Here is a 19,396-nt window from a genome sequence, read left to right as displayed (position 1 = left end):
GCCACGCTGCGGCCTCCTTGCTGTTCCTTCAGAACAAGTGTGCATCTACCTAAGAGTCTTCCCCTTGTTCCTCCTGGACTGTTCCTCCTCCCCTACAAATACCCTCTTCCCGATTTTACCTGGGTAGCTTCTCTTTATGTTTGGATCTCTGCTTAAAATAAGGTCGTTCCTGAATACCTTGTCGAACATATGAAATCCCCCTCCCCTCTTTCCCTTTATCCTGCTTTACTTTTTTTTTTAACATTTAAAAATTGAGAAAAAAGTCACCCTTTTAAAGTATTCCATTTCAGTGGTTTTTAGTATACTCAAGACTTATGCATCCATCACCAGAATTCCAAAAAAAAATTTTCATCACTACAAAGATAAACTGCACCCATTTAATAGTCATTCCTCATCCCTCCCCACCCCAGAAACCACCTATGTATTTTCTCTCTCTAAAAATGTGTCTGATGTGGACATTTTCATATAAATGGATATTTCATGGAATGGAATTACACAATAATTTGGTCTTTTGTGTCTGGTTTGTTCCAGCATAATGTTTTCAAGATTCATCCATTCTATAACATGTATCAGTACTTTGTCACTTTCTATGGTTGAATAATATTCTGTTCTATCACATAGCACATTTTTATTAATGTATCAATTGCTGGGCATTTTGGCTATTATGAATAGTGCTGGTATGGACATTCTTATACAAGTTTTTGTATGAATATGTTTATTCTCTTGGGTGTATAACTGGAGGTGGAATGGCAGTGGGTCACATAATAATTCTGTTTAACTTTTTGAAATACTGTCAAACTGTTTTCCAAGCAGCTGCATTCTTTTATAATCCCACCAGCAATGTATGAGGGTTCAGTTTTCCACATGCTCTGCAAACTTTCCTTTTCCTTATAGCTTCTCACTGCCTGACACACTCTATATTCATTTGTTACTCTGTAGTTCTCCTGTCTTGTTTGCTACTGTAGACCCAGCACCACACAGACTGGCACAGAGTAAAGCAGTCAATATCTGTTGATTTTGTGACCTTTTTTCACTTGGCCACTTCCCTTCATTTTTATGTTAACCTTCACTTACCTAAGTAATAGACACATTTTCTTTTTGTTAATCCTTACCCGAGGATATTTTTCAATTGATTTTTAGAAAGAGTGGAAGGGAGAGGGAGAGACAGAGAAACACCAGTATGAGAGAGACATCAGTTGGTTGCCTCCTGCACGCATTCGAACCATGGCGGGGAACCTGCAACTGAAGTACGTGCCCTTGACTGGAATCGAAACCAGGACCATTCAGTCTGAGGCTGATGCTCTATCCACGGAGCCAAACCGTCTAGGACTAGACACATTTTCCCTGTAAAAATTTTAAAACATTATGACAAAGGTAAATCCCATTTGCACAGTACCCCTCATCCTGGTCCTATTGTCCTTTGCACCGTATCTTTTCAGACCTTTATCTGTGCGTGTATATGAGTAACAAAGAGTTCAAAATGAGGAAAATACATTGGGATTTTTAAAATGCAAATAATACGCTGTAGGATCATTTTACAACTAAATATTATTTTTTCATTTATTTTTTATTGTTGACAGTACAGTAAGACCTCAATCTAACAGACTAATAATTCAGGCAAGGTATCTGTTAGTCTGTTTTAAAATAAAGTAGGCTTTCCAAATGTATATGTTAAAACATTAATTAGCTTACCTATTTTTGTGTAAACACATTTGTGTAATTAAAATTAAGTTTGTATGAAAAGTTAAATATCACGGTAAAGTTTTCTATATGTATTGCAGTAATTTTAAATTTATATTGAATAGGTCTAGTAAATGCATGCATTCACCAGTTACCAGGAGTAAATAAATGCACATAACTGGGGTGTGGCTTAATGTATGTTAGAACATCAGTTAAATATGTAGAATATAGTTGTACATGTGTAATATTTATGTTGGCAAAATTACTAGTGTTCCAACATATGGCCTATTCCCTAAAATTTGTTAAAAATAACAGTGAACCCAGCTGGCGTCGCTCAGTGGATGAGAGTCAACCTATGAACCAGGAAGTCACAATTTGATTCCCAATCAGGGCATATGCCAGGTTTGCGGGCTCAATCCCCAGTGTGGGTCGTGCAGGAGGCAACTGATCAGTGGTTCTCTCTCATCAATGTTTCTATCTCTCCCTCTCCCTCCGCTTTGAAATTAATAAAAATATTTTTCTTTTAAAAAAATCAATAGAAAAAATATCTTCAAAGATTACCAAAAAATAAAAATTAACAGTGAATTAATAATAGAAGAATCCGTTAATTTAATTTTAAGCAGATCTTGGTTAAAAAGAATTTTAAAATTAACAGAGTGTTACTTTTCACATATGACATATGGACCAGAATTTTGTCCAGTAAATCGAAGTCCATTAAATCAGGTTCACAAAATTGAGGGGATGACTGGAAACTTAGCAAGCCAAAATTAAATGAACAATGGTAGTCATTAGCTTTTTTAGCAAGTGTTTAGCAGCTAACATTTTATTGAATTTCAAGCCTTTGAATACTATTACCATGTTTACTGAACAATTTGTGACATCACATGCAAAAATAGGGTTACCAAGACTCACTGTGGGTATCTAAATTTGAGTTCATTAAAATAAAATGTACTTTCTCAGTCACATTAAGCACACTGCAAGTGCTTAGTAATCACACGGAACTACTGGCTACCAAATGGGACAGTGCAGATAGAATATGCCCATCATTGCAGAAAGCTCTATCAAATAGATTTGGTCTAGAATGCTGGACTGTCAATATTAAAACCATGTCAAAGGTTTTATTCCCTTAAAGGTGAACCCATGTAAAGAACAATAAAGATAATAGAGCAAGAGTACAAATTAGGTGATGATTTGCCAATCACCTAAAATGATATGTTGAGTCATATTTCAAGCAATGTGGATCTAATTGCTTGGTGGCATTTTTTTTTTTAAAGGCATAGTACAGTTCTTTCCCCAACCAGAGCCTGAAATTTGTCCCAGGTTCAGGGTACAGATGTAAAAAAGCAAAGTCTCAAACAACATCAATCACTGCTAACTAGTGGTCAGACTACATCTAACTAGGTGGAAATTACTGACTCAATAGCAGGCATCCATATGGAATGGTAAAGTAGGATACTTTTGTAAAGGTTTATCTGAAACAGGACTGCAAAGGTAAAACAAAATTTAACAAAAGCTAGAGATAGTACATTTGCAGAGAATCACAGATGGTTCATGTTGATTCTTACATAAGGTACACAAAATTTAAACACAGTTTGGCTTTATTGAGGAAATCTGGTTGGTTGGGGAAGAAACACACAAATATGATCACAAGTGTTGACCTCCGCACTCAAATTCTATCTCAATGGCCTTAGAATGAGAGAACTTCAAACCATGTATTGGAAATATAGAGGGTTTTCTTCCAGATACAATGCTGAAGATATACAGTGCTGGGTAATGTACATCCTAAGAGAGGGCGACTTGATCAGTACATAGGCAAGCCCTAGCAGAACCCAATTTCTATCCCACATCTTAAAGAGGAGGAGCCATTTATTGGCAAAGACTGATCCCCTTTATAGAATTTAATTGTTTGCTTTTTCCCTTTCTCTTCTTTTTTCCTCTATTCTGACTCATTCACACCAATATTTGAGTGGATGTAAGATTCTCCCATCTTTGAAAAACGGTCAGTCACACATTTACCTCTACCCACTATATGATTTACCCAACATCACCAAACTCCAAGGATTCCCCAAATTGTCTTCACTTCAAAAGCCATCCACAACTCAACTTCACTAAAACTTCCAGAGTCAACAATGGCTTTTTTGCAAACTATTAGTCTCCATGTGTTTGGAATTTTTTTTCACTCCTTTTAACTAACATTTCAAATTAACCACTTTATTCGCCTTTAAAAAGCAGCCTTCTCGCCGAAACCGGTTTGGCTCAGTGGGTAGAGCGTCGGCCTGCGGACTGAAAGGTCCCAGGTTCGATTCCGGTCAGGGGCATGTACCTGGGTTGCGGGCATGTCCCCGGTGGGAGATGTGCAGGAGGCAGCTGATCGGTGTTTCTCTCTCATCGATGTTTCTGGCTCTCTATCTCTTTCCCTTTCTCTCTGTAAAGGATCAATAAAATGTATTTAAAAAAAAAAAAAAAAAGCAGCCTTCTCTTAAACTTCTCTGATACCACACTCACCCCGTTTTCCTCCTGTTTTTCTGGTCATTCCTTAGTCTTTGTGGGTTCTTCCTCTGGCTATCTCCAGGCCCTTGTTCCTGAGCTTGCACCAGGTGGGTGACTTCATGCACTCTCTGTGCTTCAAGTGCACATCTGTATTCTGATGATTTATTTTTCTGTGGTTCCAGCATAGATCTTTCTTCTGAATTCCAGAAACACACCTAGTCGGCATCTCCTCTTGGGTGTTCAAAATGGCACCTCAAATTACCTTGTCCTGATCTGAAGGTATCTTCTTTCCCCAGATTTTATCCTACATGCCTTATCTTAGCAAATGTTGCTACCATCTACCTAGTTCCACAAACCTGAAACCTGGATGTCTGTCTTTCTTGAATCTTCTAATTCCCTCATCCTCTGCCTCTAAACATCACCAAGTTATTTAGGTTTCACTAACTGTTTACCAAGTGTTAGCACGTTCCACCGTACCTACCTACTGACAGCATTCTACTATTGGCCACTGTAATTTCCAATCTAGATTATTGAACCAGCCTCCTATTATATTCCCCACGGTGAAGCCTCTACATTTTTCAAGTGTTCTCTGAACTAACTCAATCTGATTCCCTCCCATCCTTTGTCTCAGGATAGCTGCCATAGTTTACAAGTCTATTCTAGCAGTGTCTTTAGATTTCTACTCCTTGTTCCCCAAATGGCTTCCCTACTTTTATTTCCCTGCATAGCCCATTCTTACTCTTGCATTTTCAGCCTTGACAACCTGTTCTACCTTTTACCACAAGTGTCACCCCATTTCACCTAGCTAATTTGTACTCATCCTTAAGGTCTTGTTTGGACATCATTTCCTTCTGGAAACTTCTCTTGACAACCCTCTCCTTCAAAACCAGTTAGGTACCAGTCTTATGTGCCCTCATGTTTTCCCCATCAATGCACATTCACACTGTTTACTAGTTTGTATCCCTCAGTGGCCAGCAGTCTACTCAAGAGCAGGTATGCCTTTTTAACTATTAATCCTCTGGTACGCAGGTGTGCAATAAATGTTCCTTTGAATAACTGTATTGCTCATGCCTTTTTATTTTACTTTCTCATGTTTTGACACCTGGACTCTTGGGAGAGTGCCTTTCAATTGTTAGCCTATATCCTCCAACCACCTTCTTTACCAAACTTTCACAAGCCAGGCAACATTCCTCTGCCCTAATGACTCCAGGGCCAGGTACCAAACAAACCTGCACAGCCTCTATATCCCCAAACCCGCTGAAATTATGCAAATTCGCCAATCATAAATTCGCCCTGTCTCTCCCATTCCTTCCTGCAAAAACCACAATCATGTCTCTTACCCATGCTTTCCCCTGGCTCCCTCTGCCTCCTGACCCACCCTGGTGCTTCCCGGTGTGGGCTTGGACTGCTTGCAGTTTAGAATTGATTTGATATGAAAAGTCTTGTGCATTTAACAAGAACTGCCAAGATAAGTGGCGGAAAGAAAACTGTGTTAGGGTGGTGGATATATGGTTTTTTCCGGATTTCTATAACAACATCAACTAGAACACGTTAATGCCCACCGTGAAACAAAAACCTCGGCGAAAATGGGGCTGGAAGAGCGGAAGTAACAACTTGGTTCTCAGCCGCATCTCCCGCTCCAGTGGGCCCTTTGATGCTGGGCTGGCTTTGCGCAGCCGCACTTCGTTAGACGCGGAACCCTTGTGAGTGGTTTCAACGTTTTCCAGTCGGCAGTGAAAGCGCACTTCCGGCCTTCACGGAAGTTGTTGCTCAGTCGTTTCCGAGGCGGTGTGAGGTAGAGGAGCCTTCCAAATGGGTCGTAGCCGCTCCCGATCTCCGAGGCGGGGTGAGTCTGGAAGAATTCGGAGGGCCTGGGGCTCGGTTAGAGGCGCTTCCTATTCCCCCTTATTTTCTGTGCGAGGGCCGCGGAGATGCAGGCCCTTTACGCCTGAGAAGGAGACAAGCGGGTGTCTGTGTGGATGGGGGGAACGAAGACCTCGGCGCTTCGGTTCCGAAGCAGGGTTTTTCCCTTCTAAATTGGCGTTTCGCTCTTTATCAGCCTCCAATAGTAACTTTTGTTATTATTGTACCTGATAATTTAGAATCAGACCACGGTTTTTTCATTTAATTTCTGGGTGACCGTGTGTAAGCCATCCAACCTTTCTCAGTCCGAATTCCCATAATTAGACATTGGGGGTAATATTACCTAGTTTAAATACTGATGTGAGCAATAATGGCACTTTCCATAGCACTCAGCATGTGATACTGCCTGTGTCTTAATGCTCAAGGTAGGTTTCTCCGGTGTATTGTAATGGGGAATCGTGTGTCCTGGGAGCGCACCCCCTAAGCCTTAGGTCCTAAGGTCTCCTGATCCCCAGCCCCATAAGTGAGGCAGGGCCGTGTACTCTGACTTAGACCCTCGGTTCTGCCCCTGGGTGGTTTTTACCACCTTCAACTTGTCAAGACGTGATTTTCTTTAAAGTTAAATGGGGCCGGCATCCACATATGGTTATTGAGGATCCCAGTCAGAATAAAGATGTGCCCAATCAGGATTAAGAAGTGCTGTTTAATTGTAGGATACACACCGGATTTCCTTAATTTAGTACGGAAAAGGTAGCATCATCTCAATACTTTCTTATATTGAGTACTTTTTGAAATGATAATAGTTTGGAAATATATATATTTAGTCAAATAACATTTTGTTAAAACTTATTTCACCTTTTTATTTTTTTAATGTGAATACTAGAAATGGCTTGCATTATATTCCTATGAGACAGCCCAGCTCTAAATATTTGAGGTAAATTTTGGCTCTGCAATTTTGTTCCTTGTGTTAGAACGCAGGCGATCCCGGTCCACTTCGCGCGAGAGAGAACGCAGGCGCCGGGAAAGGTCTCGGTCCAGGGAGAGAGATCGGAGAAGGAGCCGCTCTCGATCCCCGCACAGAAGACGCTCCAGGTAAGTGCGGAACATGGGCAGCGCTTTACCACGAGCCCCAGAGAAACTAGTTGTTGCCCTTTACTTTGTTTTTATCACTTATAAGGCCATTTACAACAAGCATGTCAAACTCACAAGCATGTCAAACTCAAAGGCTAACGTGGGCCAGATAAGGTTTAAGTTTCTGTGGGCCGCAAAAAAAAAAAAAGCTTCAATTTTCATAGAAATGTAGGTTTATTTTGATAGAGACATGCTCAATACAAAGGGCTGAAATAAATGAGTAATCGTTAAAATAATAGAACATTTTAATAAAAATTAATATTTTTTCTTGAACTTTAATTTACCAGACACTGAATAACTGTACAAATTAATAAGTGTAACGCAAATAAACTTATTTTTCTTCTTCTCTGAAAGTGAAACATTTCCTGTTGTGCACACCAAACAAGTCAGTACAAGACTAATGATGTGTTGCCCTAACTGGTTTGGCTCAGTGGATAGAGCGTTGGCCTGCGGACTGAAGGGTCCCAGGTTCGATTCTGGTCAAGGGCATGTGCCTTGGTTGCGGGCACATCCCCAGTGGGGGGTGTGCAGGAGGCAGCTGATCAATGTTTCCAACTCTCTATTCCCTCTCCCTTCTTCTCTAAAATATCAATAAAATATATTTTTTTTAAAAAAAGACTAATGATGTGGCAATCGGCTGCTAAAATATTCGCTGCTAGATTTAGTGGAGAGAAATGGTGCGCCTGCATGTAAGACGTGTAAGGGAAATGAATGCAACACGATTATAGGGGCCAGTCATTAGCGAACATTGTTATTAATAATTATGTATAACAGGATATTGTAAAAATTAAGTTATGAAATTTTTATTAAAACGTTTCTTACACACCATTATATTGGCTGGGCTGAAAAGATATTTGTTGTGGGCTGCGAGTTTGACATGCTTGATTTACAATGCCATGAAATGAGGGGGACTTAAGCCCATCTTATTCTCAACCTAACATTTCCCTGGGTGAATGGGGTTAATAAGTCTCTACTCCTAGAGTTGCCTTTAGGAGTAAATGAGAAATAATGCCAGAAAAGCACTTAACATGATGCTTGGCAAAAATAAGAAATAAGTGTTTGTTTTGTTTTTATTGACTTTTTGGTGATAAAGATTTATTCAAGTATGTAATAAAAAATGTGAGATCTTGGAAGTACCTTAGAATGAACTTGTGATTTCCTAATAAGTATCCTTTGCTGTTTAAGTCAACGTTTTGTGTTTATGTGCAGTTGTTAGAAACTGTTTAGTTACGTTTTTCTGCCTTGCAGAACATTTTTTAGCCCTAGCTATACTGAGCAAGACTGTGTTTTTGCTAACAATTGGGGTAGGCAGAACCTCCTAGCTTATTCTTCTATAGGAAATGGGCTCGTGGTTCTCGGCAGCCTGGCTCTTGTTCAGCCTTTACCTTTCAGGCACTCATGCATATCTGTGCTGATTGACACAGTGACCAGGTATGTGTGTGTTTCTGACATGTTTACTTATTAAATATTAGATCCCCAAGACGACATAGATCCACATCTCCTTCTCCTTCTCGACTGAAAGAAAGAAGAGATGAGGAAAAGAAAGAAACAAAGAGCAAAGAACGTCAGATAACTGGTAATGTTATTAGAAAATAACAGTAGGAAGAGTGCAGCCTTGTTTAGATAACTTCAGGCATGATAACATTATAAAAGTATAATTTTTAACTATTAAGATATATTAAGTTGTTTATAGTATTCATTGCATATGGATTGAGATTTTGTTTTAATTGTCCCTTTGAGTTCCTGGTTATCTATGGTGCTCCTGATATTGGGAGGACAATTAAAAATGTGAGCATATTTTATTTTGGAAGTACCTTCGAAACAAGTGTCATGTCTGATATGAAAGGGGTCCTGCCTAAAGGCTTCAGCATTTCCTTTTAAGCAGTTTCTTCTGTTGGAAGGTGGAGAGCACATTCCTTCCTTGCACCTCAAGTTACAGTCTGCTTGCACAATTCACCATAGCTAAGATTTGGAAACAGCCTAAGTGCCCATCAGCAGATGAGTGGATTAGAAACCTGTGGTACTTCTACACGATGGAATACTATGCTGCTGTAAAAAAGAAGGAACTCTTACCATTTGCAACAGCATAGATGGAACTGGAGAGCATTATGCTGAGTGAAATAAACCAGTCAGAGAAAGATGAATATCACATGATCTCACTCATTTGTGGAATATAATGAACAACATAAACTGATGAGCAAAATTAAAACCAGAGTCATAGAACCATCAAACAGACTGTCCATCCTATGAGGGAAGGCGGGGGGTGAAGGGGTAAGAGATCAACCAAAGGACTTATATGCCTGCATATGCATAACCAATGGACACAGACAGTAGGGAGTTGAGGGCATGTGCTGGGGGTTGGGGGTGGCCGGGGAGAGGACACTGGGGGAAAGGGGAGACTTATGTAATACTTCCAGTGGTCAGCAAACAGCAGCTCGCGAGCCACATGTGGCTCTTTGGCCCCTTAAATGTGGCTCTTCCACAAAATACCGGCTCTTCCACAAAATACCGACTTCTGCGCTTGGGCCACGAAGTTTCAATTGCATTGTACATGCGCGCCCACACGTGGTATTTTGTGGAAGAGTCACACTCAAGGGGCCAAAGAGCCGCATGTGGCCCGCGAGCCGTGGTTTGCCGACCACGGCTTTAAACAATAAAGAATTTTTTTAAAAGTTACATTACAAATGGAAGAGGAATTTTTTTCATTAGCTTAAGTCTTGTGTGTGTGTGTGTGTGTGTGTGTGTGTGTGTGTATAAAAAACAGTTTATTTCAGAGAACATGGGAGAGGGAGAGAAAGATAGAAACGTCAATGATGAAAAAGCATTGATCAGTTGTGTCCTGCACATCCCCACTGGGGATTGAGCCCAAAACCGGGATATGTGCCCTGACCAGGAATCAAACCATGACCTCCCTAGTTCATAGTTAACGCTCAATCACTAAGTCACAGCAGCTGGGCTAGACTTAAGTCTTTAGCTGATTGTTTTGTATGTTCTCTGCTGGTCAGGTGGAGTGACTGTTAATCTAGTGCCACCTTTGCTTTAATATATATAAAATGATAGAGTTTTAAAATTTTTCACTTATTTTTGCAGAGGAAGACTTAGAGGGAAAAACAGAAGAAGAAATAGAAATGATGAAGATAATGGGATTTGCCTCCTTTGACTCAACAAAAGTAAGTAAAACTTGAAGCCACTTATGCAGTTTGAATTGAATTAATCCATTATGACTGTCCCATTTTTTCATATTTTTTTACTGTTGACTATGTAATTGCTTCCATTGATACAAGTTTATTCAGTTAAAAGATAATAACTGTCTGTGTGAAGCGGTTTGAGGGTACAGAGAAGGAAGCAGTGAGGTGCCATTGAATCCAGGGAGTGTTTGCCTGGGATAGGGTCGAGTTAGATCTTAAAGGGCCAATAGAAAGAAGAGAGGAAGATCATTTTAAGTAGAAGGAGGAGTTCATGAAAATGCCCGGTAGACATGAAGTAGCATAGTGTATTGTGGGAATTTCAAATTCAGTGGCTGTTAAAAAGATGCTGATGAGCCACTGACTACAATGAGGCTGGAAATAGAGGTAGGAAGCAAATCATAGCGGACTTTTGCTGCACTTTGCCATGCTAAGGAATATAGAGTTGATTCTTATATATATTTTATTATTGATAGTATTGCAGATATCTCCAATTTCCCCTCCCTTCCCCCCCTCCCTCCCACCCTCAGAAGAGATGATTCTTTAGGTGGTGAGAGAAAGCAAAGATTTTGAAGAAAATGAGTGATAGGATTTGTATGTGTTTTAGACAGATGACCTAGGGCAGCCTTGGAGCACATTTGGGAGGCATTTACTAGGTGTACCGGTTAATAATGTGGATTTTTTTCAATAGATGGAGTTACACATATGTTGATATATATGTGAGTTGATATGTATGCTATTTTGTTGTATTGACAACAAGCTTCAAAACTTCATATGTCAAATTTTCTGAAGGTGTTAACATCACAGATATTTTTATGCTTAAAAATGTTGAATTTTGTGCCAAAAAAGCATCTGTGGAAAGTTTTAATTCATTACTTTATTTTGAAGAAAAGTGCTGCTGAAAGTTATCGTATACTTCGGGAAGCTTATGGTGAACATGCTCCATCTCAAGATACTTGTTCTTGGGAGGTCAAAATCCTGCACCTCAAGTAATTTACCCATTATTCTTCCCTTCCCCCAAAATGTAGTGAAAACAGGAAAAGTAAGGTCAAATATATTTATTTTAGCTCCACTTTAAATATGTGCCTCATTTGTATATGCCTTTAGGCCAGTGAGTAAGAATCCTTTTTTTCCCCTAACACAGACTGATAGGGTACACTCCCATGAGTAATAATGAGGAAAGGGGGGATTGAGGGTCATGTATGTGAGGGCTCTGTGTGTGTGTGTGTGTGTGTGTGAGAGAGAGAGAGGGGGGGGGGGGGAGAGAATGCAAGTGAGCGCTAACCGATGATGTTCATACATTTAACAATCATTTTCTGAGCACCTGCAAGTGCAGTGGCCTAGGATGTGAGTATGCAAAGGCATATCCCTCCCTCAAGAAGCTTGCAGTCTCATAGGGGAAATGACATCAGGTGTATACATTATGATAATGCAGGTTGGAACATGGTGGGTATCGATGCCTCTGGATCATTTGAATTGAGCCTTGAATGATGTATAAGCACCACGTAGTTGAAGATAGCCAATGGGAGTTGGGATGGTAATTCAGACATGAGGAAAAGCAAGTGGTGAGTTAACTTGGCTGAATCAAAAGACCCATAAAGGAATTAATGAAAAAGAGGGCAGAAGCCACATGAGAAAAGGCCAAGATATAAGTGACACTCAACATTAGCATATGTTACTCTGTATTCTGATTTCTGATTTAAAAACCCAAATTGCAAGGCCTGTGTAAGAAATGGGATTTAGATGAATGGTGACTGATCCAGCCATAATTTGAAAATGTGAATTTTTCTAGAGAAAATACTATTAACATATATGGTTTCAAAGAATTCTTTGACCAAAAGAGGTTAGGATCTGCTACACTATTTCCCTTCATGCCTTGCACGTAATACATAAACCAGGAATGTCTCTCTTTTTTTTTTTCTTTAATTTTATTGATTTTTTACAGAGAAGAAGGGAGAGGGATAGAGAGTCAGAAACATCGATGAGAGAGAAACATCGATTAGCTGCCTCCTGCATGCCCCCCAGTGAGGATGTGCCTGCAACCAAGGTACATGCCCTTGACCGGAATCGAACCTGGGACCCTTGAGTCCTCAGGCTGACGCTCTGTCCACTGAGCCAAACCGGTTCGGCACCAGGAATGTCTCTTGAATTTAATATGGTATTATTTGCTTATGTGTGACTATAAAAAGGTGAACGGAAGTGTAATACTTGGGAGCTCATGAGATATCATCAGGATCTGAAAATTCTTTTTCTCATTGGCCCACCTCATTCTTAGATGGATCTTGCCATGTAAGTCTGTCTATAGGATGCAATTCTTTTGATCAAGGTATTTAATGTATCCTTCCTGTTTTTATAATTTATATATTGCTTTTCTCTAGGGAAAAAAGTTGGATGGTTCTGTAAATGCCTATGCCATAAATGTGTCTCAGAAGAGGAAGTACAGGTATGCATTACCCCCATTATTATGTTTGAACCAGTAATATAAATCATGTGCTTGAGAAAGAATTTATTATCGGATAATTATTTGTAGGAAATGTAGCAATCTTCCGTACAGTCCCTTGTTTCAATCTTCCTTGCTTATATTCTGGTGTGTTAATTTCTGATTTACATGTGAACTGATTATTATAGAGAATGGTAGTTGGCATAAATCTTTTACAACTGTATAGATAGTTCTTCAGAACATTTTTAAAAGTCTTTTTACTTTAATTTCATTATAATTATAGATTTAAAAAATAGATCACTCCTGAATTACTCACTTGGATTGATGATGTAAGGATTTCAACTGTAAATATATTAGTACACACATTTTATTAATAGCATGGGACAATTCATACTTGAAATCTTACTGAATTCCTAATGAATGGAAAAGTCAAGAACATGTCTTCAAACATTGCCTTACTCTCTACCGTTACCACTGATAAAAGACTAATATTCCAATTAATTTAGAATATGAATAATGTGATTTGAGAATGCTGGTGAGTTAACACGTTAAGCGCCCAGCCTGTTTTGTCTTCCGGACGGAAAGTATAGTGTCAGTCACCGGTGACTGACTGGGCGTTTAACGTGTTAAGGAACCAGAATCATCACTGACATTCCTTTGTAAAGTTCCCTTTAAATAGAGTGTTATGGAGAAAACCAGTCCAGTATGTAATCAGATTTACTTGGCAGGTGTTTTGAACTCTGCTCTGTATCCTTTAACTAGGTGTTTGGTGTTACTTAAAATAAATAAATTGATTTTTTTCTAAGTCTGTGGAATTTTCTCAAATAATTTTGAAAGTATATTTCCATGCTTCTATTTGGATTTTACAGAAATCTATAATGCTGTTGCTTATTTTGAAAGTGAAGTAATCTCTTCTTACTGTACATTAAATAATCTTGAGTACTTCTTACCTTATACTTTGCCATCTTAAAGGTTATTTATAGGTGTAATTTCAGAAGCATCTCATTTTTTATAGAGAGAGAGGAAGGGGGAAAAAGAGAAAGAAACGTCAATTTGTTGTTGCACTTATTCCTTGATTGATTGATTCTTATATGTGCCCTGATTGGGGATAGAACTTGCAACCTTGGTATATTGGGACGATGCTCTAAACAACTAAGCAGCCTGACCAGGACCATGGATATTTTTTCACAAAAGGAGTCCAGAATTTATTTTTTTTTAATGAACGTTGAATTTTTTCTTCTTGTCATAGGCAGTACATGAATCGCAAAGGTGGATTCAACAGACCTTTGGATTTCATTGCGTGAGAATTGAAATGTTGAAGAATGATTTTTTCCCCCCTCATGATCAGAAGAGTGGATTTTGTATTTTGTATTTCATATGCATCAAAACAGGACAGGATCACAGCCCTTCCTCCTTGTAAAGTAAGAAAATTTTATCTTTGATGTGTGCAGTTCACTTACCTTGCCTCAAAAGAAGAAATGTTAAATATTACATTTTTTTCTTTTAGGAAGTATCATTTGGGGCAATCATCAACCCCATTTTTTGTCTTATTCCTGTGGAAGCTGTATATGTTTTCTTCTTGGATGCTCGTTAGGACTTTTTAAAACACATAAAAAAGTAATTTGGATGTAAGTGTCTCAAATAAAGCAATTATTTCTACCTCTCTGTATTTGATAAAATTTTTATTACTGTATAAAATATCTCCCAGTACATTTTCTTTTTTCATGTCTAGATTTAGATAGGATTCCTAGTAGTTAAAAAATTAAAAGAATGAAAAAGTATAACTGGATTTTTGTATCTTCTGAGGGTTTTTTCCTCAGTACCACTTATTACTTTCCCCCATTTTTAAAAGCAATAAATGCTTATTATTTAAAAACAAAAAACACAAAAAAACCCACAAAACAACGTGGGATAAACCAAACAGTAAAAGAAAAGCCAAAATCACCTATAACCTTCCCCAGGAACACTCAATGTTAATATTTTGGTATATATCTTTTCAGGATTCTATGGGTGTATATTTCCTACTCCCTACCATGGGATCAGAATGCAGTTCTCTTTTGCTAATCCTTTTTCTCCCATGTGCTGTGAATATCTTTTTAATATTCTTACATATTCTTTGGAAACTTAGCTTTTAGGAGGTAGTTGGTTGTACCATAATTTTTTATTAACTAATCATTTACTTGGTGAACATTAGCTTCCCTGCCATGATTTGCTGTAAGTAGTATCCCTGTTACATATATCTTTTTGTACTTGTTGCATTAGTTCCTTAGGTTTGGTTCCTAGATGTGAGATAAAGGGGTGTGTGTGCGCGTGCGCGTGTGCATGTTTTAAGGGTTTTGGTACATATATATTGCTAGAAAGGTAATGGACTCTGACAGTAAGGTATAGTTCTCATTTCATACACAATTACTAATATTGGGTGTAATAATTTATTTAAAGTTTCCAATCTGATGAGTAAAGTGTTGGTATTTGCTTTTAATTTATTTAATTTCTAGGGAGGAGGAACATTTTAAAAACATGTTAGTCATATATCTTCCTTTGTAAAATGCTAATTCTAAATCTTGGTTCCATTTGTGTTTTGGCAAGTTTTCTTTTTCTTACTTGAAGGAAACTTTTTATATTGAAGATAATAAACATTACCCATTCTGTTTCACATCTCATTGGTATTTGAGCTCCGTAGTTAGATTTTAAATTTGGGTTGTTTGTTTTTGAGTACAAGAACATGGAACACAATTTGGATAGCACAAAGGATATAAAGTGATGAGCTAATTGTGTATCTTCTCAGAGATATATGCAAATACATATTGTATTCATGTGTAAGCAAACTACACATTATTTTGCAACAAGCCTTTTTTTCACTTGTAAGTCTTAAGAGTATTTCTTATCAGCACATGTAATATTGCCTCTTTTTTTTAATCATCAAGTATGGTTTATTTCAGAATGTTGTAATCTATTACTATTTTTTAAAAATATATTTTATTGATTTTTTACAGAGAGGAAATGAGAGGGATAGAGTTATAAAACATCGATGAGAGAGAAATATCGATCGGTTGCCTCCTGCACACTCCCTACTGGGTATGTGCCTGCAACTAAGGTACATGCCCTTGGCCAGAATCGAACCTGGGACCCTTGAGTCCGGAGGCCGACGCTGTATCCACTGAGCCAAACCGGTCAGGGCTCTATTACTATTTTTAAAAATTCTATAATCATGGTCCTTGTATGTACATGATTTTATGTTTCTTTAGCTGAATTTTTAAATCCTTCATTGCATCTGAAATTTGACCATTTATTATAGTTCTTTAAAAGCTTCCCTGGCAGGTCATTCCATAGAAAGAAAAGAGTAGTAACCTACTAGTACACAAGGCTAGTACTCACGGGTTGTCTTATCTTTTCATCTCTTCTCTCTTCTCTTCTCTTCTCTTCTTTTTCTTCTTCTTCTTCTTCTTCTTCTTCTTCTTCTTCTTCTTCTCTCTCTCTCTCTCTCTCTCTCTCTCTCTCTCTCTCTCTCTCTCTCGTTGAATGTATTAGGGAGATACTGGTTAATAAAACCATATGGGTTTTAAAATAAAATAAAGAATGAATAAATAAATAAAAAGAAAAGTAGTAGAATGACTGCATTAAATAATACAGTGTGCAGAGAGCACCTTGGTTCATTTGCTCCCCGTGGAACATAGCAGGCATTATTATCTCCGTTTCCCAGATGAGAAAGCTGACGCTTTTCAGACCATAAAGGCAGATATAATTGGTGTTTATACTACAGGTTGCCTTCAGTGCTTAAATATTTGAATGTGCTACATTAGCTGCACAACTTGTAGTACCCATTGCGTGAGTGTCACTGCCCTAGTCAGTCAGAATATTTTGCTTGGACTTTTTGCAAACTGAGCTAAATAGACTCCCAAACCCCCACTCACCAAAACTTGTGTATCTGTAAATTATCCAGGACAAGGACTGTCTGACCATACATGTGCACACCCAATTGTTTGAATAGGGAAGCTAAAAATTCTGGGATAAAATAATATAACCCAAACCAAATTGCAGGTCTTTGGATTGTCATCTTCGTTTGGTGTTAGAGATTTGACTTGAGATCCTCAAGGCAACATAGTTGTAAAGAAATTATCTGAGCCCAACCATAGTTGTAAAGAAATTATCTGAGCCCAACTGTGGCTCAGTGTTTGAGAGAAGACCTATGAACCAGGAAGTCACAGTTCGATTCCTGGTTAGGGCACATGCCTGGGTTGCAGGCTCGATCCTGTTGGGAGTGGGGGGGTGGGGCAGGAGTTAGCCTATCAATGATCCTCTCTCATGTATGTTTTTCTTTCTCTCACCCTCTCCTTATCTCTCTGAAATCAATAAGAATTTTTTTTTAAAAGAAATCTGAAAATATCTGGTAGGTCAGTAGGTATGTGCTCATCAGCTAACACCAAAGAAATAGAGAAGGAGGAAATCTTTTAACATCCAGAGATAAGACACCTCTGATCCTAAGAGAAGTCTTGGTTTGAAGGATGTTTTGTCCATCAGATTGTCTGATTCTGTAAGAATAACAAAGATGGAAGGAACATTCTCATCTTCCTCTAACAGGCTGCTGCCCCTCAATAGGCATAAGTTACACCAAATCTTCTATTTTCACATATCTAAATGTTATGAGTGCTTCAGGGCTCAATCCCTGGACGATTTGTGTGACTTCAAACATCTCCTGTCATGGCTCTTGAATTTATACTTCCAGCTTGACCATTTTACTGAATTCCAGGCTTGTATATGCACCTAGATTATTAGGTACCTCAAATTTAAAATTAACTGAACTCTCATTTCCCTGCCCAGCCTTCTTTGAGGTTTTCCCATCTCAGTAAATGGCTCGTTCCTTCACTCATTTCTCTGCTCAGACCAAAATCCTTAGGGTCATTCTTAACTCCTCTCTTTCTCCTGTACTCCATATCTGATTCATTGGCCAATTCTTTTGACTCTTATTTGAGAATATAATTTGAATCCACTTTTTTGTTCAGATTTATTGAAGTGTAATTGACATAAAATTGTAAGGTATTTCAAGTATACATCGTAGTGATTTGATAATATGTTGAAACTGACCACTCTTACCACCTGTATAACCTAAGCCTTCGCTCTTGCCTGGACTACTCTAGTGGCCTCCTGATAACTCCCCTTCTCTTGCTCCCTCCGTTTATCCTCCATCCAGCAGCCGAGGTGAACCTTTTAAAATGCGCATCAAATCGTGTTGCTCCTGCCTCTGGTAATTTTCTGTGATTTAGAGTAAGTCTAGTTCTTACTGTGTCCACAAGCCTGAAGTCTGGACCCTGTCATCCCACAGCCTCCCCCTCCCCCTGCTGCACTCAGCCACGCTGCTGGCCTCCTTGCTGTTTTTTCAGAACAAGTGTGCATCTACCTAAGAGTCTCCCACTTGTTCCTCCTGGACTGTTCCTCCTCCCCTACAAATACCCTCTTCCCTCCCTACCCCAGAAACCACGTTCTGTCTCTAAAGATGTGTCTAATGTGGACATTTTCATATAAATGGATATTTCATGTGAGTGGAATTATACAATAATTTAGTCTTTTGTGTCTGACTTGTTTCACTTAGCATAATGCTTTCAAGGTTCATCTATACTGTAACATGTATCAATACTTAATTACTTCTTTTTTTTAATCCTCCCCGAGGATATTTTTATATTGACTTTTTTCTTTATGTTTTTATTGATTTTTAGAGAGAGAAAAAGGGAGAGGCATATAGAAATATAAAAACATCGATGGAGAGAAACGTCGATTGGCTGCCTCCTGCACACCCCATTCTGGGATTTGAGCCTGCAACCCAGGCATGTTCCCTGACCAGGAATTGAACTGGTGACCTCCTGGTTCATGAGCTAATGCTCAACCACTGAGCCACACCAGCCTTGATTTTTAGAGAGAGTGGGAGAGAGGTGGAGAAACAGAGAAACATCCATGTGAGAGAGACACATCGATTGGTTGCCTCCTGCATGCGCCCAGACAGGGATCGAACCTCAAAAGGTACGTGCCCTTGACTGGAATCAACCAGCCACACTTCAGCCCAAGGGCTGGCACTCTAACTACTGAGCAACCTCTAGGGCCTTTATTTTTATGGTTGAATAATATTCTGTTCTATCACATACCACATTTTTATTTATAATGTATCAGTTTATGGGCATTTTGGCTATTATGAATAGTGGTGCTATGAACATTCACTGCCTTGGAAATGTTTCTATGCCAGTTTATGTACCTCTACTCTTTCTTTCTGTTTTTTTTTTTAGCTGCTACATAGTGTTTTGTGTACTATATATATCACTTGGTTAGTCATTCCTTTGTTTTTAAAATATTTGTGGAATAACTAATTTTTGCAAAGCAGTGTTCTTAAAGGTTTTTAAAACTTAATATCATGTCATTAGATGTCATGGTATTGAGGTGTCCAAAGTAACCACAAAGGTGGGGATTGATATTATTGAAGTAGGAAATTCCAGTCCTGATTTTCACACTTCAAAGAACAAAGTCAGTTCCTCTAAATTTATTTACAGCCGTAACCAGTTTGGCTCAGTGGATAGAGCGTTGGCCTGCGGACTGAAAGGTCCCAGGTTCGATTCCGGTCAAG

The 19,396-nt window shown here is 38.7% G+C and overlaps 1 protein-coding gene across 2 annotated transcripts; it reads left to right on the top strand.

The window, feature by feature from the left end:
- The first annotated feature begins 5,916 nt into the window (after positions 1 to 5,916).
- Positions 5,917 to 14,448, top strand: SNRNP27 (small nuclear ribonucleoprotein U4/U6.U5 subunit 27). Of its 2 annotated transcripts, XR_013996473.1 has the most exons (7): positions 5,917 to 6,016; positions 7,005 to 7,125; positions 8,637 to 8,740; positions 10,255 to 10,334; positions 12,728 to 12,792; positions 14,039 to 14,210; positions 14,297 to 14,448. XR_013996473.1 is itself a non-coding variant. In XM_081100542.1 (6 exons), the coding sequence occupies exons 1-6, from the start codon at positions 5,983 to 5,985 to the stop codon at positions 14,091 to 14,093; spliced, it is 459 nt and encodes a 152-aa protein (XP_080956668.1). In that variant the 5' UTR covers positions 5,917 to 5,982; the 3' UTR covers positions 14,094 to 14,448. The 2 variants fall into 2 exon arrangements, 1 of the variants encoding a protein (XP_080956668.1); XM_081100542.1 differs by having other exon boundaries at positions 14,039 to 14,448.
- The last annotated feature ends 4,948 nt before the right edge of the window (positions 14,449 to 19,396 follow it).

Source organism: Myotis nattereri (genome assembly GCF_964212035.1).
Source record: "Myotis nattereri genome assembly, chromosome: 10".
Lineage (NCBI taxonomy): Eukaryota > Metazoa > Chordata > Mammalia > Chiroptera > Vespertilionidae > Myotis > Myotis nattereri.
This window is presented reverse-complemented; position numbering and strand designations above follow the sequence as displayed.

Excerpts from the sequence above, each read along its gene's own strand:
- SNRNP27 (XM_081100542.1), top strand. The coding sequence starts at position 5,983 with ATGGGTCGTAGCCGCTCCCGATCTCCGAGGCGGG. Across the intron at positions 6,017-7,004 it reads CTCCCGATCTCCGAGGCGGG|AACGCAGGCGATCCCGGTCC; the intron begins GTGAGTCTGGAA and ends TCCTTGTGTTAG. Across the intron at positions 8,741-10,254 it reads CAAAGAACGTCAGATAACTG|AGGAAGACTTAGAGGGAAAA; the intron begins GTAATGTTATTA and ends TTATTTTTGCAG.